The sequence below is a fragment of the Dermacentor andersoni genome, chromosome 9 (assembly GCF_023375885.2).
Source record: "Dermacentor andersoni chromosome 9, qqDerAnde1_hic_scaffold, whole genome shotgun sequence".
Lineage (NCBI taxonomy): Eukaryota > Metazoa > Arthropoda > Arachnida > Ixodida > Ixodidae > Dermacentor > Dermacentor andersoni.
Window position 1 is genome coordinate 24,103,484 of NC_092822.1, and position 18,869 is coordinate 24,122,352.

The 18,869-nt window shown below is 43.5% G+C and overlaps 1 protein-coding gene across 2 annotated transcripts in view; it reads right to left on the reverse strand.

Moving 5' to 3' along the window:
• Positions 1–18,869, reverse strand: part of LOC126527302 (ubiquitin carboxyl-terminal hydrolase 19-like) — a 44,474-nt gene that overhangs the window by 21,786 nt on the left and 3,819 nt on the right. Inside the window, exons 3-17 of one of the 2 annotated variants that reach the window (XM_050175088.3) lie at positions 17,909–18,039; positions 15,025–15,132; positions 13,794–13,900; positions 12,542–12,616; positions 11,930–12,054; positions 11,301–11,494; positions 10,009–10,165; positions 8,474–8,700; positions 6,030–6,095; positions 5,658–5,768; positions 4,806–4,916; positions 4,650–4,733; positions 3,675–3,769; positions 2,422–2,482; positions 625–740 (exon numbers count right to left, since the gene is read on the reverse strand). In XM_050175088.3, the coding sequence (XP_050031045.2) occupies positions 625–740; positions 2,422–2,482; positions 3,675–3,769; positions 4,650–4,733; positions 4,806–4,916; positions 5,658–5,768; positions 6,030–6,095; positions 8,474–8,700; positions 10,009–10,165; positions 11,301–11,494; positions 11,930–12,054; positions 12,542–12,616; positions 13,794–13,900; positions 15,025–15,132; positions 17,909–18,039 (1,768 nt within the window). Of the gene's footprint in view, positions 1–624; positions 741–2,421; positions 2,483–3,674; positions 3,770–4,649; positions 4,734–4,805; positions 4,917–5,657; positions 5,769–6,029; positions 6,096–8,473; positions 8,701–10,008; positions 10,166–11,300; positions 11,498–11,929; positions 12,055–12,541; positions 12,617–13,793; positions 13,901–15,024; positions 15,133–17,908; positions 18,040–18,869 lie in introns of both variants that reach the window. The other variant, XM_072284448.1, reaches the window with a different exon arrangement.

Sequence of the window (18,869 nt, forward strand, 5' to 3'; positions counted from 1 at the left end):
ACTGTGGCTGTAAGGAGTGATACAACTATTACTTTGTAACAAGTCAAGCTTCGACTTGCCCTCCAAGCTCTAGATAAAGAAAAAAATCCTTCTCATGAGTACTCATGACGTGGCGGAATTTATGAACCATAAATCATGTGCATTGTCTTTCTTGATTTTAGAGTTATAATATTTTTTAATGATGGCAACTAATTTGGCACAAAAATACACAAATTCGCTGCTTTTGAGTACCGCTCTCGCTCCTTCTCCTTGGTACCCAATGTCAACTATGCTGGAGATGTGATTTGGGCACTAGCTATATGTGTAGTGTCCAATGATGACAAGCTTCCAGTGCTCGCAGAAAAGCTTCCGGCACTCACAGTACGGCAAATAATGGCCTTCAAGATTGGAAGGTGGTACCCAAGTCTGGGGGATGAGATTTGGAAATCACTTATTGCAATTTTGGTTTCATACTCGATTCTAACTAGCATGCCATACATTGGTTTACTCAGAAGAAGTGTGCGCTTTAGAATCAAGTAAATACGTTAAGATGAACATTTCATCTCAATGTCTGCTCCTCCTAGTCAGACCCCCTCCGAAGTTTCTGCGGAGAAAAGTTAGACAACTACGTGCCCTACTCCTCACCGATTACAGTAGCCCACACGGAAGCACCGGGTGCAACGCTTCAGTTTGTCCTCTTCGGCCACGCACTCCTTGCCACAGGATGAGCAGGTGTTCGCCAGGGGAGGCATCAGCGCCCTCTGCACAGAGAAGACAAAGGCATTGTTGCAGCTTGTCCAAGCTAGCAAGGCATGCTGACAACCAGGACATAACGGCAGCGTGCATCTAAGGTAAAATATTAGCAAATGCTTCTTGTTTCTCCCAAGTCAAGACACTGGTCAGGAGCGGGAACCAGACATACTTTGCAAGCTTCTAGAAGCATCTTTTTTTATTGTTACTACAAGTACCTTACTGGGCACCAGTTGTTTGAGTACTGGAGTATTGCATGAGGGGCCTACAGTGTGCAAGTACATGCAGAAGCCTTAGAAGCATATAGAAACAACAAAGCAACACCGTGATTGGGCTAGAACATAACAATACAGTAAAGCTTTGTTTTAAGCATATATTTGTAACGCACAGACATCGGCGAGAAACATTCTAACTTTACTTTGTTATATGTATGATAATTCATTACATCCGAGTTCATTATATCTAGCTCTGACTGTAGTACTAGTACTACAAAAATTAGTAAACAGTGCTGATTAATTAACCCTTTCGCTGTCGGACGTTTCTGGCCGTGACGCACCCCCAGTGTCGGCTTGGTTTCAGGGAACGAGCATAACAGGGAATGAACATAGCAATTTATTTTTGATTATGATTGGTATACAAATAACATAGTCAATGCAATATGCACATTTCAGTGTTCTGCAGCTGTTGTTAGTAAACATCATCATCATCTTCAGCCTGACTATAAAATCTGTTCAACATCCGAATCTGACGATGCGGAACCCTCTTCGTCTCAAGCGACTTTGTCCGAGTCCGAATCCGAGCTCGGCTCGTATTCTGAATCGGAATTCAGCCACCGCTCCCATGAGCAGACGAAGGTCCCGCGCACCGAGCCATCCGAAAGTAACCGCGCGCAGGGAGGATGCGCTTTCAGTCGCCCGCGCAACGGAGAGAAATGGGACGTTGCGTGATCAAGAAGACAGAGGGAGATGAAAAAAGGCTAAACAAAGTTCGAAGGGCTTTACGTTTACTGCTGCAAGTCGGAAGCGAGGGTGCGGCGAGAGAGCGAAAGCAGCAATCGAGTCACCCTTTTTGGAGAGGCAACGGCACGTGCGCCTGAACTTGACGCGCCGTAGCAGGCACACCAACAGAAGAAAAATAAAAACCTTCAAACCAGCGGAGATTACAGAACAACCCTTGAACCCATAACCGCACGCGCGCGACGCATGATCCAGCGAACGCGGAGCCACCGCGCCACTCAGCAAAGAGAAAGTGGGGAGTGGCAGTCGCACCGTACTCTTCAATACATGGGTTAACACAGGTCGGAGCGAATATACGAACTTGTAGAAAGAGTCAACAGATGGCGTGGCCAATCCAGGAGCGCCTGTTTTTGCGCTCAGGCGCGAAATTTTGAACGCACGATAGAGAACGTACCGGTACGTCAGTGACACCGTGGGGGGGAAGCGCGATGACGTACCGGTACGTCAGTGACAGCGAAAGGGTTAATCATTGGCCAATGGGGTTTAACAGCATAAAGCAACACTTAGGCTACAAGAGACACCGAAGTGGCGAAGCTCCAGATGAGCACCTAAATTTAAGTCCACTAAATGTTTTTGCATTCCACTCCCATCAAAATGAATGGGAAAGAATAAGCAAAACCAAATCTTTTTGATGTGGGAAGCCTCACTTGCTGCCCTAAGAAAAAATAATACTTGCCTGCACAACAGCCACCTCCACCACTCGCTCCCGCACAGCTTCCTTGTCCAGAACCTCGAACCTGGTGAAGAGGTGCAACAACAGAACAATCTAAGAACACTCTGCAGTGTTTTGTATGTTACATGGCACGCCAAGATTTCTAAACAGCACAGATGCCACAATCGGCCCTCGCCAAACCTAACCAAGTGCTTGGAGAAAAGTGTCCAGCACTCAAGTTCCATGTCAGTCTGTGTCACTGATGTACCACAAATGACTCCAACGTGTGCTACAGTTACATGGATGGAGCTACAGCTTTTGTGACACGTTAACCATATAACCAGCACGTGTTTAATTTAGGTAAGAAATGTTTGTAGTCGGAGTCAGTGGCAATTCACAAGTGCGGAGATAGTTGGCTCTTGTTACAGCGGGCCCTGATAATCCGGGAAAAAACGTCCGTTTTATTCGTGGTCTGTAATATCTGAAACGCCTCATTTCCAAAACTTTCGTCGCGATGTATAACAAATATGTTGCAAAGAGTGAGTGACAAACGTCCAAAGTTAAAAAAAAAAAGACAAGAAAAAAAAAAAGAGAACAGCAAGTCGCAGTTTCGCCGGAAAGGCGAAGCATCGATTGCGATAGGAAATGAAGATAAGCGCGGGAGCAGCAGCGAGCGAATTGACCTTCGCGCTGTCTCTCGCTTCAACGCAAACTAAACATCGAAAGCACAGCGCATATGAAGCTACAGGCACTGGGCGCACTTTGTCCACATCGCAGATCACTTTCAAGATACAGCGGCCGCGCCGTAAGCAGCAACCGCCAGAGTAGAACCACTCTGTCTCTGGCAACAGCAGTTATTTGTTTGATCTGTTGCTTCAATAGATGAATTAAAGTTGAGAGAAATAATAAAACTTGCAAACCGAATGTCGCGCGTCTGTTTTTTTTTTTTTTTTTTTTTTTGTACCATATCAAGAGAGATGTACTTCAGTTTCGTCTGCTTGTTCCCATGTCGTGCAGTTCTGCACAAAAAGGGTGAAACTATGCCATTTTCTAGCGTGTTCCAGTGCGTGATCATGCTCTGCAATCCGCTTGCGTCTGCCTCAGCGTTCGTGCGGCACTGAGTGATACTGCAGCGAAATTTTGTGTAAGTTGCATTGCAAATGGGAAACAACATAATAACTTATTTATCCCGGTATTCATTATACTCGCCCAACAGTTGAAAATCAAGATGGGTGTGCACTTCATTTCACTTACAAGCAAGACTTTCAGACACTTACGCAAAGATTTGGTCTTTCGGGGTCACACCAATGAGGCTTTCTTCCCTGCCGTACACTTTGTAAATTCTCCGGTTGTAGACCTCCAGTAAGCGTAGCTGAAACCACCATTGAAATAATGCAGTCGAGTTCCAGTTGCACGTAATGGATTTGCGTTCACAATAAAGAAGGAAAAAAAAAAGTATTTCACCTTTGCATGTCTTCGTTCTAGCCTACAGCCACTTCTAATGCCACCCACCTATCTAGCCATGATAGTGTTAACCTGCACGACAACGGCAACAGACCTTCTATTTCCCAATTACTTTTACATGTCAATTAAGAAACAGTTATTTCACCCTATGCTTTCCTTGGCTGCATTGTCCATTGGCTTCACAAAATTTTCAGAAATGTTTCAATTCAAGCAAATTGAAGCATTTACTTTAGCTTTCATTTCTACTGGGTGGTGCTATATGCTCTCAATTTCAGCAAAGTTTCACTCCAATCATGTGGGGCTCAGGCTACGTTCAAGCTTCAAACGGCTATCTTACAATGCCATCAGCGAAATGAAACAAATGATCTGCCAGCAGCCGAGACCTTTGAAACAGAACGACACTGCAGCAGCCACTGACCCAAAGGCTCGCACAGGAGCAACACTGGTCAATGTAGGCCTACTATGTCCAACAACCATCACCGGCACAAGGGAACATTTGTTAGCTATACAAGCATAGACGAATAAAGGATGAATGAGAACATTAAAAAAAATAATGTAGAACATCCTTGCAAATATTAACCGGAGAACACAATCTTGCACTGCTACTTATCTGAAGGCCAAAGATAGCATTGGCCTCACACTAAGTGCACAAACCAAAATCATGCCAACATTACACAAACTGGCAAGAGCAGAGAAAGAAGAATGCATTCTAGTTAGCTCCAAGTTATTGGTACTTTATCTGTCCAGGACAGTACAACAATAGGCAGCAAAGCTTGTCATGGACATACATTTTTTGGGGAAACTTTTGTCTTCTTGAAGATCTCCTCTTTGAGGTCTTGGATTTTGGCGTCCTGGTTGAGCCTTACCCGAAGCTGTAAATAAGGAAGCAGTTAGGCCTGTCGAGCAGGGAAGTGCACTCTGCAGGCTACAAGGTGACCACCAACCTTGACCGGAACGGACTGCGGGTCGAGGGCAAAAAAGTGCACCACAAATACCCGCTGTCTCTTTGGCAGCGGCACCGTCAGGTAAAGGAAAGGATCGAAGCTAATGGACACCTGCGAACAAAGCGGAGCATTTTTGCCGAGATCAAATCACGATGTTCAACATCCCAAAACTGCACAGAAGGTCATAAGGGATGTCAGAGTGGAGGGTTCCCAACAAATTTAAAAATATCCGGGTTTTATTTAATGGATACCTAAATCTAAGCATCCAAACGGTTTTACACTTTACCCCCATCGACGTGCAGCCACCGAAACTGGGAATACCCAGTGTCGAAACAGCGCAATCGGCGCAGAATTCCCACTCCCGCATGTTGTGCATCCTGTGCGAAATTTAGCATGATGCACAAGAAGAAATTGCAGAAAGTGTTCAAAATGCTATCCCTGTGTCTGTGAAGAATAATTCTTTGTCAAACATACGTAATCTAAGCCTTGTGATTTACCACAGTTTCTTGAAGGTATGTGGGTTTCCTGAAGGTATCCATTTGTGCTAATCCAATACAAAGGAACAAAATGTATAAGCTATAATAGTAAAAAAAATTAAAGCATAGCCCTTAGGAGCTAAGCAGGTGACAGCAGTGGACTCAAACATAAGCAATATGACCAGTCTGGAAGTTTTGCGCGAGTCACAATCACATAAAAGCAATATGGTGAGAAAGAATACATGTTTTTAAAAGCCTGTCCATCGTACAAAAGTGCTGCAAATCAGCACGCACACATACATGTGTTACATATGATTGCTAATAAACGAATTGCGAGATTCCTGAAAGTTGTCCAAGAGAGTTGCACCCCGCATACCTTGTTACATTTCGGACAGATGACGGTGGACTTGTACTGGCCCTGAAAGAGATCCACCACAATGGAGTCGTTGCGGAGTTTGTAGTTGCTCCAAGATTCGTCAGCAACCACCTGGAGAAAAAAAAAAAACAGGATCCGGACAACAAATGAGATTGTGCGGTGGTTGTAGGTTTTGTAGTTACAGAGTCTTTTCGAGGGTGCTTAGGAGAACTTCAAGGGTAGGGTGCTCTCTTTCATAACACCCAAGGGCTTACAGTGCTTTATATGAATTGAAACAGCAAGAGCCTATAAATATATATTTTAAATAAAGGCTTAGTTGCAGCTCCTACTGTGAAGCAGCTCGGCGCTGGTAGAGCAGGAAAAGTTACTCACGCTGTCTGGTCGGCCATTTGACTCCACCCTCTCCACGTAAGGCTTGTTGTGAATGCGGTTGAGGTCCTAGATGCAGAAACAGAAAGTCCCGTTATCAATTTTTTTCAACAGCACATGCAGTCAGCCATGAAGGTTTACGAGAAGTGGGCTCAACGATGTGCGACTTCCTGCTCTGTCAAGTCAAATAAAATCTTTATTAATCATAAGTTATTACAAAAAGATTATATACAAGCAGGAACCCAGAACTCCTGTCAGAGTTGTCCAATGAGTCCATAGATATTAAGAAACAGGCATCAGAATATTGCGAACGACCACACAGAGAAGGTGCACAAATGAAATGGTTATTTAAAACAGAACATAATAAGACGTACATGTCATAGAAAATGGAGAAAAAGTAATAAATACTACAGCTCTAAATCACTAGTAAGCTGCAAGAAAAATGTGCAAAGCAATCAAGAAAACTTAAATCAGAAGTTAGTTTCAACAGAAAATATACATGGACACAAATTTTTCTAGCATTATTGTAATTGATGTTCAAATGTAAAAAGTTAGTTTGAATGTGTAAAACGATGTTACTGAACTGATGCTGTTTGGTAAACTTTCCAGGCATGAGGTTTCTAATTTATCGGATAATCATGCAGGTCAAGAAAAACGAACTAAAGATTATCAAATTCGAGCCTATTTAGTTTTTCTCATTCTTTCTTTTTCTTCTTTCGCAATTTGTATGTCCCATAAATTTTAAATCAAACGGTAAACTGATTGAGCACAGGCTAGCTCAACTTGTTTCTAATTCGAAGACATTTTTAGTCTATATCCAGTTGCTTATCAACGATTTGGCCATGCTTACTTATATGTGGACAGTTTTGTCCGACTGCCACTCTTCCCACAGACGTAGTAATGTGTAAGGACAACATAAATTTCGGACACCTTACAGTGTGCCATTCCATGACGTAATGCGTAAGGACAACAGAAATTTCGAGCAGCTTACAGTGTGCCATTACATACTTCTGACTTTGCCAGCACAATCACTTGCTGTTTCAGCAACCAAGATAAGTGCTACTTTTTTATGTCATCAGCACACTTCCTCGAAAATGAAAATAGTGTAGTCATTTCAGTATTCGTAGACCATGCTCAAACCATGGGACAAGCCAAGCTAAGCCGTCAAGTTGTCAAGACTGCATTTGCAAATTTGTACGTCTGTCTTGCATTTTGCATGTCCAGCATTTGCACCTCTACGTGTTAAATATTAACAGTCTCAAGCAACTTTGCTGTCTGCTGTTACAAATTCTTGATACTTAGAACCAGCAAGCTGCTTCGAATGGTGCCAACTCCATCCTTGATGTCGGCATTAATGAGGGGACTGGTGGAGGACAATGACAGTTGTGAAAAAAATCCCCGATTGTTTGGCTAGTAAAACGTGGTCAACCTTCGTTGCAAGCTTCTATAGGATGAAGATTTAGTGCAAGCACTGATTGTAGTTTTGACCAGTTATAGTGAAAGCATGGCAATAGTTGACATAGACTGACCAGGTCATATGCATGCGCATAGAGAAACTCATTGACAAGCTCTCATTGCCACTTCAGGCATATCCATTCACTTTCTTTTTTTCACAGATAGGAGCCCGCATAAAAACACATGAGAATGAAGAACGATTTTCTCTACATTCACTGAACTGGATTCGTGAGGTTTGTTGCTTTTGAAAGAAAAGCTCAATATCCACTGACTGTAGGAAGCAGGTTTTTCTAGTCAGGTCACCAATATTAACTGAAGGGTGAAGTTTACAACTCTACTACTCAGTAGCCAAAAATGATATCACAAATTTGTAAACTGCAATACAAAGACATCTAAAGTGGACAGAATTGATTAAGTACACTGCTCTGCATTGTACCACAAATTTGTGCATAGGACTTTTGCAAAACTCTCGTGAACGTAACAATTTCATGCAAGCTGTAAGCCCATATACCACATTTGTAATGTTTCAAGTGCATTAACAAATGTGAGCTTACAGAACTGGGATATCTGGTTTTGGTGCTGAGTTACGGATTCAGTTTTCTTTCCTTTAAATGCAGCAAATTTCATTCAAATTGATTCAGTGGTTGACCAATGAGAAGGTATTCTGCAGTTCACACATTTGAGAGTAAGAGCACAATTGGCCTCCGAGGCAAAAATAAATTCTGGTGTCTTATGTGCCAAGACCACAATCTGATTACAAGGCACACTGTAGTGGGTGGACTCCAGATTTAATTTTGACCACCTGGGGTTCTTTAACGCGCATGTGAGTGTTCTTGCATTTTGCCCTATTTGAAATGTGGCCACCAAGGCTGGGGCCGAAGCCACAACATTGAGCTCAGCAGCACAACGCTATAGCCACTGGGTTACTGCAACAGGTTGGCCATGAGGCAAGGCTTCCTCTTAAAAGAGACTGTCGGGAGAGGAAGGCTAACCTCGTGCAGTCCGTCCAGGAGGAACGCCATGAACTCCTGGGCGTCGTGCTGTGCAAAGCCCGTGAACTGGGGCGCCTTGATGCTGATGAGGCTCTTGAGGCGGGCAGGCGCAAACGAGCGCTGCTTGCCCGACCACAGCCACGAGGCGAGTACGGCAAATGCCACGGCCAGCTCTCCGTGCATGCCAAGGGGGTTGTCCCGGTTCAGCTCGCCCTGGAAGGTGGCGCCTGCAACAGCGCCGCATCGACCCATTACACATTCCTTCCACTACACTCTGCCTCATGCGTAACACGTTACACTACGAAGGCTAGAGAGGCATCTCACTGGTTGCTTTCAGGACCAAAAATTAGTGCATCACATGCGAAGAAAAGATGCAAGCGTGTGTCCATACCAGAAAAAAAGACATACAGACATGGACACAACACGAGCGAAATGGACTGTGCTCACATCTTCTGTTTCTTTACGCCAAACTTTTTGCCCACCGTGAATCCCTACCAGTAGCTCAACCTTCTGTCATTCCATGCATGTGCCATGTAACTGGATGTGGCATAACAACTCATCCTTTTATGTTGCAAAATATGACAAAATCATCACACACAAGGCATCGCAGATCTTAACCCTTTCTTTTTTTCCAACGTACAAGCAGAGCGACCTGTTTCTGCGACTGGCGCAGAGGTGCACAAATAAAGCCTGATTTGATGCAACCTTACACCCACAAGTGTATTTGTAATATACGAACTAATAGTTATCCTGCAAAAAGCGCTGCAGTTCAAAAACAACTTTCACTTCAAAATGTGCAGAGTGGGACTCCTATGGGACTGCACTACTTGTGCATACCTTCCAACCTGTGAACATTAAAATTTATTAAAAATTATACAGACGATGACGAAAAGAGACGAGGGGGGAGGAGGATGCCATGCATTTTTTAACAAATTCTTTATTGACGACGATTAAATAATATACCTTAGGCACTTCACACAAGCAGCTGCAAACACACAACACGTGTGAGCCAGTGCACCACCACAGCAGGCCACACTGTTTTTTAGATCACAAAAACTTATTCGGCAACTTGCTGTTGCCAGTTTCGCAAGGAACTCGTCTCTATAAAGTTGCTCAAAGCAAGTACCACTCTGCCGTGCTTTCACAATCAGAGGACTCAATGGAAGGCACGGAGAACGACAAGCAAAACTTATTCATGATCTGAATGTATTTTTCAAAGAACTTTATGCAATTCGTGAAACTGTTAAACGAGCCAAAATTCGTAAGCCTTACGAAATTCTAAGCGTTATGAAACATTCGTGCTAGTTGGCATATATCCTAACGCAACTTCCGCAACATTGCCCGCTAAGTTTGAAGCGCCGTACAGGAGAGTCATCCTGTAACAGCTAGTGCCGTAAAATGCACTACTAAAAATGGAAACCAATGATTCTAAAAGCAACACTTCAACAATCACAGCCTGGTACTCAGACTGGTGGCTCACTGCGAGTGATCAAGCATTAGTTAAATTTACTGGTGAACAGTAGAGCTGCACGCACTGAGGAAGTAGTCGCGGAACTCCCGGGTGTTGGCCAGGCACTGCAGCACAGCGTTCATGAAGCAGGTGTTGCCCAAGTTGTCCAGGCCCGTGTAGCCGTGGGCAACCACAGCTGCAGGAGCCGGGGGCGGCCGCACCTCCAGCTTGTTGATGACCTTCTGCAGAGACGACAAGCAACAACAAAGATGACAATGAAGGTTATAACTGGCTTTACCGTATTTACTTGAAGCTAACACACACTTTTTTTCTGATAAGATGGGTCTGAAAATTGTGTGTGCGATAGAATCGAGTACGACCCTACATCTGTGTTACCACATCATCATCGACATTTCAAGATGGCCGCTTTGTATACGTTTCGAGCCTAGCTGCCGTAGCTTCCTCCATGTGCTGTAGTATGTGTGCTTAGGTTAGTCCACCGTCTGTCTTCCCATTTTCTGCGTTTGCTCTGTGAGCATAGGAGTGCCGACTGCGAAGACACGCGATGCCACGATTAAAAGGAAAGTGATCATGAGTGCGGAGACGGACGAAAATCGCGTCGCACCACGGGCGTTCAGAGTTCTCGAAACTTGCGTGCAGGAGTGGCGCAAACAGAAGAGGCGTTCTACTCCTGTAGCTGCTGCGTATGACGCAGCCGCACGGCCGCGATCTTGAAATAGATCTGCGAAGGAGACAGGGTCTATGCATCTAGGCGCACCGAACTGTGTCCTTGTCGCTTAGTTCGCTTTGAAGCGAGAAGTCGCACAAAGGTCAACTAGCTCGCTCCTATTACAGCACTTTCTGACTCCAGCGTTTTAATAAAAGAGTTTCTGCAGTCACTGAGTGAGACGTGTTCATGTTTGCTAGTGCGCGCATGACGCCATGATTGTTAATTTAGTTAGTAAGCGAGTGTTTAAAAGTATACACGGCCGATAAAACTACTATTCTTGCTTTTCATATAGCAGTCTACTAATTTGCTACCGCAATCGATGCTTCACCTTTTGGGCGAAACTGCAACTTTAGTGTATTGGGAGTACTAAATATTTGTTTTTCTAAATGTGAGAAAGTTGTATTTCTGTATGAAAGAATGAGGTGTGTGGTACGGTAAAGGATTTTCCCTTTTTTAGGTCCTGCCAAAGAACAGGTGCGCGTTACGATCTAGGGAGATTTCCCTCCCCCCTTTTTTTTTCACGGAACACGGATGTGCATCACAATCAAAGGTGCATTAGAATCAAGTGAATATGTTATTTGTGACCTGCCTCCTTTATTCCTTGGCTAAGCCAACAATGCCGAAAAAAGCTCCCTTTCCCTCCATACCTTTGAGAGTGGGTCAACATGAGCGGCTGAGGCAGTTGATGCATCTCCAGCGCAAGAGTCCAGCACAGCGGGCTGGACACTGGGCTGCGCGCTCTGCGACAGCTGGTGCACGGGGGCCACGTTGGTCAGTGGCGTCCTGCCTTGCACGTTCCTCGACACAGGTACCCATGTGTTGCTGGGAGCCGCCACTGGCTCTGCTAGCAGACGACGGAAAGCCACAGGACACACAAACAGAAGTAGTGGTGGTCAGGCAAGGTGATTGATACTTGGGAGAGCCATTGAAGCACAAACAAGACAGACACAAGTAAGACCATGTTGTCCTATCGTCTATTTTTTGTTGCTTCTGCAAAAAGGCCTTTTTCTTGTCAAGGATTAAAGGGCTGGTTAGATTCCTTACCAAGTGAGTCTGTCAGAGCTACATTGATCATTTCCTCTGTACGTTCTTCGCTTTTGCCACGACACACTGTTTGCCAAACAACAGAACGCAGCCAGGACAGTCATGCAAAACCTAGTTCTCTCATTTACACCTCTGGTACAGCAATTATCAACTGTGTGTTGGGAAATTCAGACAATTATTCTAGAATACTGTCCCAGAAGGAGGACCTCGCTGTACTAGCTCATGGACTCACCAATTTTCTTGGGAGGAGGGGTCGGCTCGAGTGATGACCACCGCGATGCCACCTTCTTCTTGAGAACCAGCTCCAGCTTGCATGGGCTTAGCCGATACCGGCAATCCTCTGGTCGTATGGCTTCCCTGCAATACAAGTGGGCAAATATCAATTGCAGCCCTTAAGACTTGGCACAAAATGGAAATAAAAAGGGGAGGGGACAAGGCGAGTGCATAAATTGTGCAGTAGAAACCGACTAGCCCAGCAACATGGGCTACTCAATATAGCAATTTGCCTGCCTTTGTCATTTCAATCAATGTCCCAGTGGCACAGCTGGTCAGGGGGAGTCACTTTGCAGAAGTCAAGATTACAGGTGTAATACCAGCTGATATATACTCTTTCAATCCAACCTCTTTATAGACATTTTATTAATTAAATTACAGCATCACAGTGACCATTAATTGTCGTCAACATGTCCTTATTTATATCATTATTATGTCACAATGACGCATCATTTACAGCACAACTATAATTGGTTATTGTAATGTCACTGCAACGAGTCTCGTATTCTGTCCGCAAAAGCATAACTCGTGCCACAAATTTACCGAGAGCATACCAAAAACGTGCACTTACTTAACGTTGACGCGCCACGTGAACGTTGTCTCCTCTGATGCGCCATGCTGCTCCAAAAACTCAGTGTTAGTGTTCCTGAAACAGGTGAATTGATGCAAGGCAAGCACTGAGCAGTGCGAGCACCTCTAACAGTGAAGACGTTATTGCACTATAACTGTCCAGAAATTTCACATAAATGCCGAAAATGTCAATGCCAAAAGTCCAACATTTGAAAACTCCGCCTATCCAAGGACCTGAAATTCGTAGCTTGCTAAAAATAGAGCGTATGTAGGGGGGGTGGCATTGCTAATATGGGGGCAAAACTAAACGTACAGAACTTAATTAGGTGCATTGTGGGAAATTATCCATTTTGGTGGGGTATAAAATATTATGGGCAGTGCAAGACGAGAAAGACAGAAGGCAGGAAACACAGGACAACACTGAACTAGCAACTAACTTGGTATCACTAGAAACTGCACTATGATTTTGTAAGGTTTTTATTAAGAAATGAGCGAATGTGCTACCACTGTGCACATCTTGATTTCTCAAGGAAAAATTTAGGCAACACAGAGAGAAATTGCAAGCCAGCTATCCAAATACAACACAAGGTTTTGTTGATACGGCCTGAAAAAAAACTCACTTTATGTTTTGTTTTAGATAATTAGCTCTACTCACTGCTTTAAGCCTTATTACTATCTCAACTCTGTAATGCCCAACATATTTCTGTTACGCTGAGTTTGATACCTCAAAATTCTGAGCAAAGAGCAGGTAACTTCATGCACAGCTTATAGTAGCATAGCTAGTGTTTTTGAAACATTGGAGCGCGTTTTCAGTTTATATAGCTCAGCAAACAATGAATAATTAGTTACTATACTAATTAAAAACCTTACACTCAAATAACATTTCACTGTTCTTTTCCACAAGTGTACTCTTCATGGCCAGAAATGAAGGTAAACAAGTTCCTCTAATTTTTTCTTGATGTTGAAATGTGTTTGAACATTGCAGGGTTAATTAGCACAGTGAATTTTTCGTACATTGGTAATTCCATAACAGAAAATTAAAAGCTCGACATTAGGGATTGACTAAAGGTGTCAAGACGATTTCAATTTTGCCAATTACAAATAAGAAAATCATTTTCACACAAAATTCCTTGAAAAAGTTCTGTGCTAATAATTTCCTCGCAACACAAAAGTTTTTCGCAAATGTTGTCCTCATTATACCCTGTATATCAGTACAGCATTACTAAGTGCACAGTAAACCAAACTACACATACTTGGTGTGAAACTTCACCAGGAAGCCCTTTTCATCAAAGTCCACAGCCAATGCCTCCTTGGAGATGCTCTTGACAAACAGTGTGACTGTGACCGTGTCGCCATTTGCCTGTGAAAGAAATTGACCAGCACGGCAACAGTGCATGCCACCATCAATACTTGCACTCTCAATTTTATCAGTAAGCTCAGTAAATTGCTGTCAAAGGTAGCATTATATAACCCCCTTAAAGCCAGCTACAAAGAAAATGTTGGACAATGTCACACCCCTGTACACCGTTCTATACACAGCAGGCGACGCTGCGGAAGCTATTCAAATTGCGCCGTCATAAATGTCTTGCTCCACGCATCTCTTTCCAGAAGTTACCAGAAACATACCTTGCACCAGAAATGACCCAGAACACACTGCGAAACAGCACTGCACCCGGACATGACTGAGATCAGGAATTTCCCGTTGGTGTATTGAAAATCTGGGAATCACATGCCAACCACCATTTGCATGTGTCATCTGCCTAAGTGTCATTAAAAGGCAACAAGATCAGTCAACATTTCCTCAGTACAGTTAACAACCAATTTTTCGGATGCCCAATTTTACAGACACCCGCCACCTACCCCATAGAGCTAATGTATGTCTGAAATTTTGGACGCATAACCCTTTGCCATCCAATTTTCCTGACTTTTTGCCGGGACTGCAGGTCTGAAACAGCATTAACTGAAGCCACCATCGCCACCATTTCTATTATCTCACAGCCTCGAACCACCACTCTCACCCGCCGATCTGCTGGCAGCTGTAGCCACCACCATGGCATTGCTAAGCCATGCTGCTTTGACATTCGCTACCAAGCTTCCTGCTGTTCAGTGCCATGTTTTTCATTGAAACCAAAGCCTTTGTTTTCTTTTTGTTTGTTTTTATGATGTTCACTCACGTTACATTTTGGCACAGTCCATGTTGTCAAAACAGTACTGCTAAACATAGCAAGCCACGACCCCAACGTACTTCACAGCCTCTCAACTTACTCAAATACAGGCAAATCGCAGTGCATTGCAGACAAGGGACGACGGCAGAAACGAGACAAGCAGGGCACAGTGCTTCTCGGTTTCTGCTGTCGTCCCTTGTCTACAATGTGCCCCGTGATTTACCTGCATTTGTCCAAGACAAATAACCCGACTTTCCGTCGTAATCGATTTGCCCTTCGCCACAAAGCGCACAGCGAGAAAACATAGCACAGGGCTCACCCCACTCTCGTAGTAGTCGTACTTGGGACTGACAAGTTCCACAGGTGGATTCTCATCTTTCGACTCTTCATCAGAAGACGGCAGCGACAGCGGCACCCCTTCCACTTTCTGCAAGGCGGAAACAAAAGCAAAGGTGAGAATGAGTGCTAACGTACATTTCCACTTGTGAACAAAAGGGCCAGTGACATGCTCCCATACTCATTTTTCAGTCATTTAACACAGCTGCGTTCAAACAGTAGTTTTTTTCCTCTCTCTCTCTCTCTCTCTCTCTCTCTCTCTCTCTCTCTTTTTTTCTTCTTTAGTTTCACTATAGGAGAACAGGATACCCTGGCTCTATGCATTACCCGTAGTGCACTTGTAGACCGGTTTTCATTATCCATTTAGATTATTTATTTCTTTTGTACTGAAGAAGGGCACAAGGACAAGGCCAGTCAGATCATATTTGATGTGTTAAGTGCAGCCACTGAAACAGCCAGAACGCCAGTGTTTGGCACGAGTGTAAGCCACTCGGGCATCCAGCTGCCCCTGCTCTGCGTTGCTCGACTTCTCGGTTATGCCTGACACTACCTGCTGAACTGTTGAATGCACACCTTTACAATTTATTTATCATTGCCTATCATTATCAGGCATTGCGGTGGATGCCATGCGAGTAATGCAGTCATAGAAGTTTCGCACCACATGTCTCACAGTGCACTTGTTTTCTTATCTGCAACGCTTTCTAGGGAATAACTGCTTCATATATTGCAACAACTCAACGTTACAAATTAAAGTTGCATCAAATGGTGTATTATTTGTGCACTTTTGCACTTACAATATAACACACACTATGTTTATATTGTGGCAACTGGTTGCAGAAGCACGCTCACCTGCTCGTTCAGTGGTAGTTAAGTTCAGCTCCACGACATCTATTTATTGAATATATTTGAATATAAGCTGAGGTTCTTTCCCAGCATCCTTAGTCTCGAAGTTACTCCCCGCCTTATATGCCAAGAACAGTATAAAGGCAGAGTGCGGGTTATATGCTAATTTTGCCTTTAGGTGTGCCTTGACGGCAGCGCAAATTTCGCTTTATTGTGTCACTTTGCAGCAGCACGCGCCGCAATGGCGTGAAGCCACACTGTAATGCAAAATTCACATATAACCCGCATTCCATGTGTTGAAGCTCCCTTACCCCCTATTTCATGGTTGACATTTTGCCATTGGCTGTGTCATTTCACTATTTCAGGCAATCCCTGTCGAGTCTGATTAATCCATCGGCTACTCTAAATCACCTTATATTAGTGTGCATACTTAAGTTTTTTTCTTGGGTCCACTCAACTTGCACCCTTGTCTTAGAATCGCGACTGCTGTATAATAGAATCAATAAGACACATCACATTTTGTCTCCTAAAAGTTTGAGACTTTATTTTATATCAAGTTACTTGGTACATACCTATATCTTTAAGACACTATTTGCGGTCATGAATTCAAGCTGTGAAAAACGTTTCTTAAGCCTTCGTAGTGCTGCCTGCTAAGTATGATAAGGGGTATAGGTAAGATCGATTCACTCGCCTTGCAAACACGAACAGAAAGTTATCCTTTTGTTGAAATTTCATTATTGTCTTTGATGCTCTATATTTTCTATTAGCAGTGGCTTGGTGTCTTGAGTGGCTACTTTTTTTTGTAAACTGAAAATGACATGGATGCCTTGCACTTGCAGCCGGGAGGGAATTGAATGCCTGTGTCTTGTAGTGTCTCCCCAAGCTTACAAGTAAATTTTTTCACACGAGTGTGTTACGGCATTGATCAATGTGTTACTTTAGGTGTTAGCCGGAATCCTTTCCTTCATGCCTACATGAAAACTGCATTACTTCAATTATGCAATGCCTTTGTTGACTTTGTAATTATACTTTTCTTTTACTTTTCGTTTCTCCTATTACATATTTGTCAACATGCGAACTTTAGAATCTGCAACAATCCTGAGGACACAATATCGACGGCGATAAGGGTGAGGGGAGTAGATTTAATTTTTCTTTATAGCTTGGCATGAGCATATGCTGCCTTTTGTGGAATACATACACGCTTTATTAGCACACTGATTTACCTTTCGGTGCAGTGCGTGAGCAGCAACAGCAAACTAGGGACAGCAAAAAGCTGGCAAGCGACCGTGACACTGTTTTTAGATTACAGTTACTTTCTTGGCAACTTTGCTGTTGCCAATTTTGGCTGCTTCACGAACTTGAGTCCAAATAAACAAAAGCGAGTACTTCATCGTGCTTTCACCATCAGAAGACTTCCATCAGACGGTTCAAAGACAAACAAGCAAAACCTTTTTGCAACATAACTTATTCTCATAAAAATTTATGAAACGTTAGTAATATTGTAGAGTAAGCCCAAATTCGTACACTCTATTAAAAATCCGGGAGCATTGGCAGGTATGCTGTTATGTAATATGGGATAGACAATATGTACACAATAAATAATTAAATAATTAGTATAATCAAGAATGCTTGGCTGCTGTGCACAGTGGCACCAATTCAGCACAATTACACAACACAGAATGCAAGACTCTGCCTACTGCTTGGGCCATTCAGTTGAGACTCCTGGCCAGTTTGAACTTGGATTCAATACTATGTCAGGTGTGTCGGCCGACAGTAACATCCTCTGCCATTCACTTTACAATCACTTAGCATTTCCTGGTTTTTGAACATGCTGTCCTTCCGGGGCAGCAACGCAGACATGTGGTCGAGTACGCTTTGAGATGTATACATCAAGCGCAGGCATGATTATGCTGTTGAGAAAGGCTTGAATGCCCAGAAGTGGAGGCATGACAACAAGTGAACAGATAATGGAGTGAAGTTGAAGAAGCTCTTGGGAACTCCTCTGTGGAGAGCTCCGTGCTTACCTCAAGTTGCTGCCAGTCGATGTTGGGATCCTGCTTGACCATTTTCACCACCACTCTTTTGGCTTTCTGAACCAGACTGGTGCACTCAGCTACCACAGGCGCATACAGCTCACACTGCCACTGACGGCCATCTGCACGAGAATGCGCGCTTAGGAAGACTACAGACACATTTTTTTTCATAGTTGCGGGATCTCCACCACATGTTTCTTATGCATAAAGGATTGATGCTTAGCAAATGTGAAGGTTGAGAAATGCTTATAGGAATTTTAATTTGGTATTAAAGTCTGGTCATGAAATACCAGCCTGGTGTCACCGACGTTATGACCATAGTTTCATGCAATTAGCTAGAGGTAGCTGTGGCGCTAGTGTCTACGGAAGTTGGGGGTTCAGCTGGCATGGGAATCATGGTTAGTACACGAATTTATCTAAACTTCATCCTTCTGGCTTTAAACAGCTTCGTGACTTTGGAAACTTAACTTCAAGAAACTACTGCATTAATAATTAAGTAAACATTATTAAAATTGTCTGATGGCAGAAATGGAACACACGATTTTTAGCACAGAAGCCCGATAGTGAAACCATTACGCCACGTACGCACGGACAAGCAGAAACACTGCAATTAGCAGCGATTATGCGTGTTCGCCGAATATTATTGACTTTCGTATTTAAAGAAAGGATCGAATACTTAGAAATTAGGCCACTGAAGACAGATGAAACATAATAAATGAAGCCACAAGAACGTCTAAAGCCACAAGCACGAAGACTAGTCAAATCAATGTGCTAACCATCATTCCCATGGTGGTTGAATGCTCACAGCGCCAGAGTTCCCTCTAGTAATTATTGTAGTAAACTCTATAATTATGATGGCATGCGAACCAAATTTGCTGGTGCTGTGTTGCAATAAGGCCAGGCATGACAGTGTTACTGATAAAAAGAAACAAAAATGCGTGTGTTTTTCAAG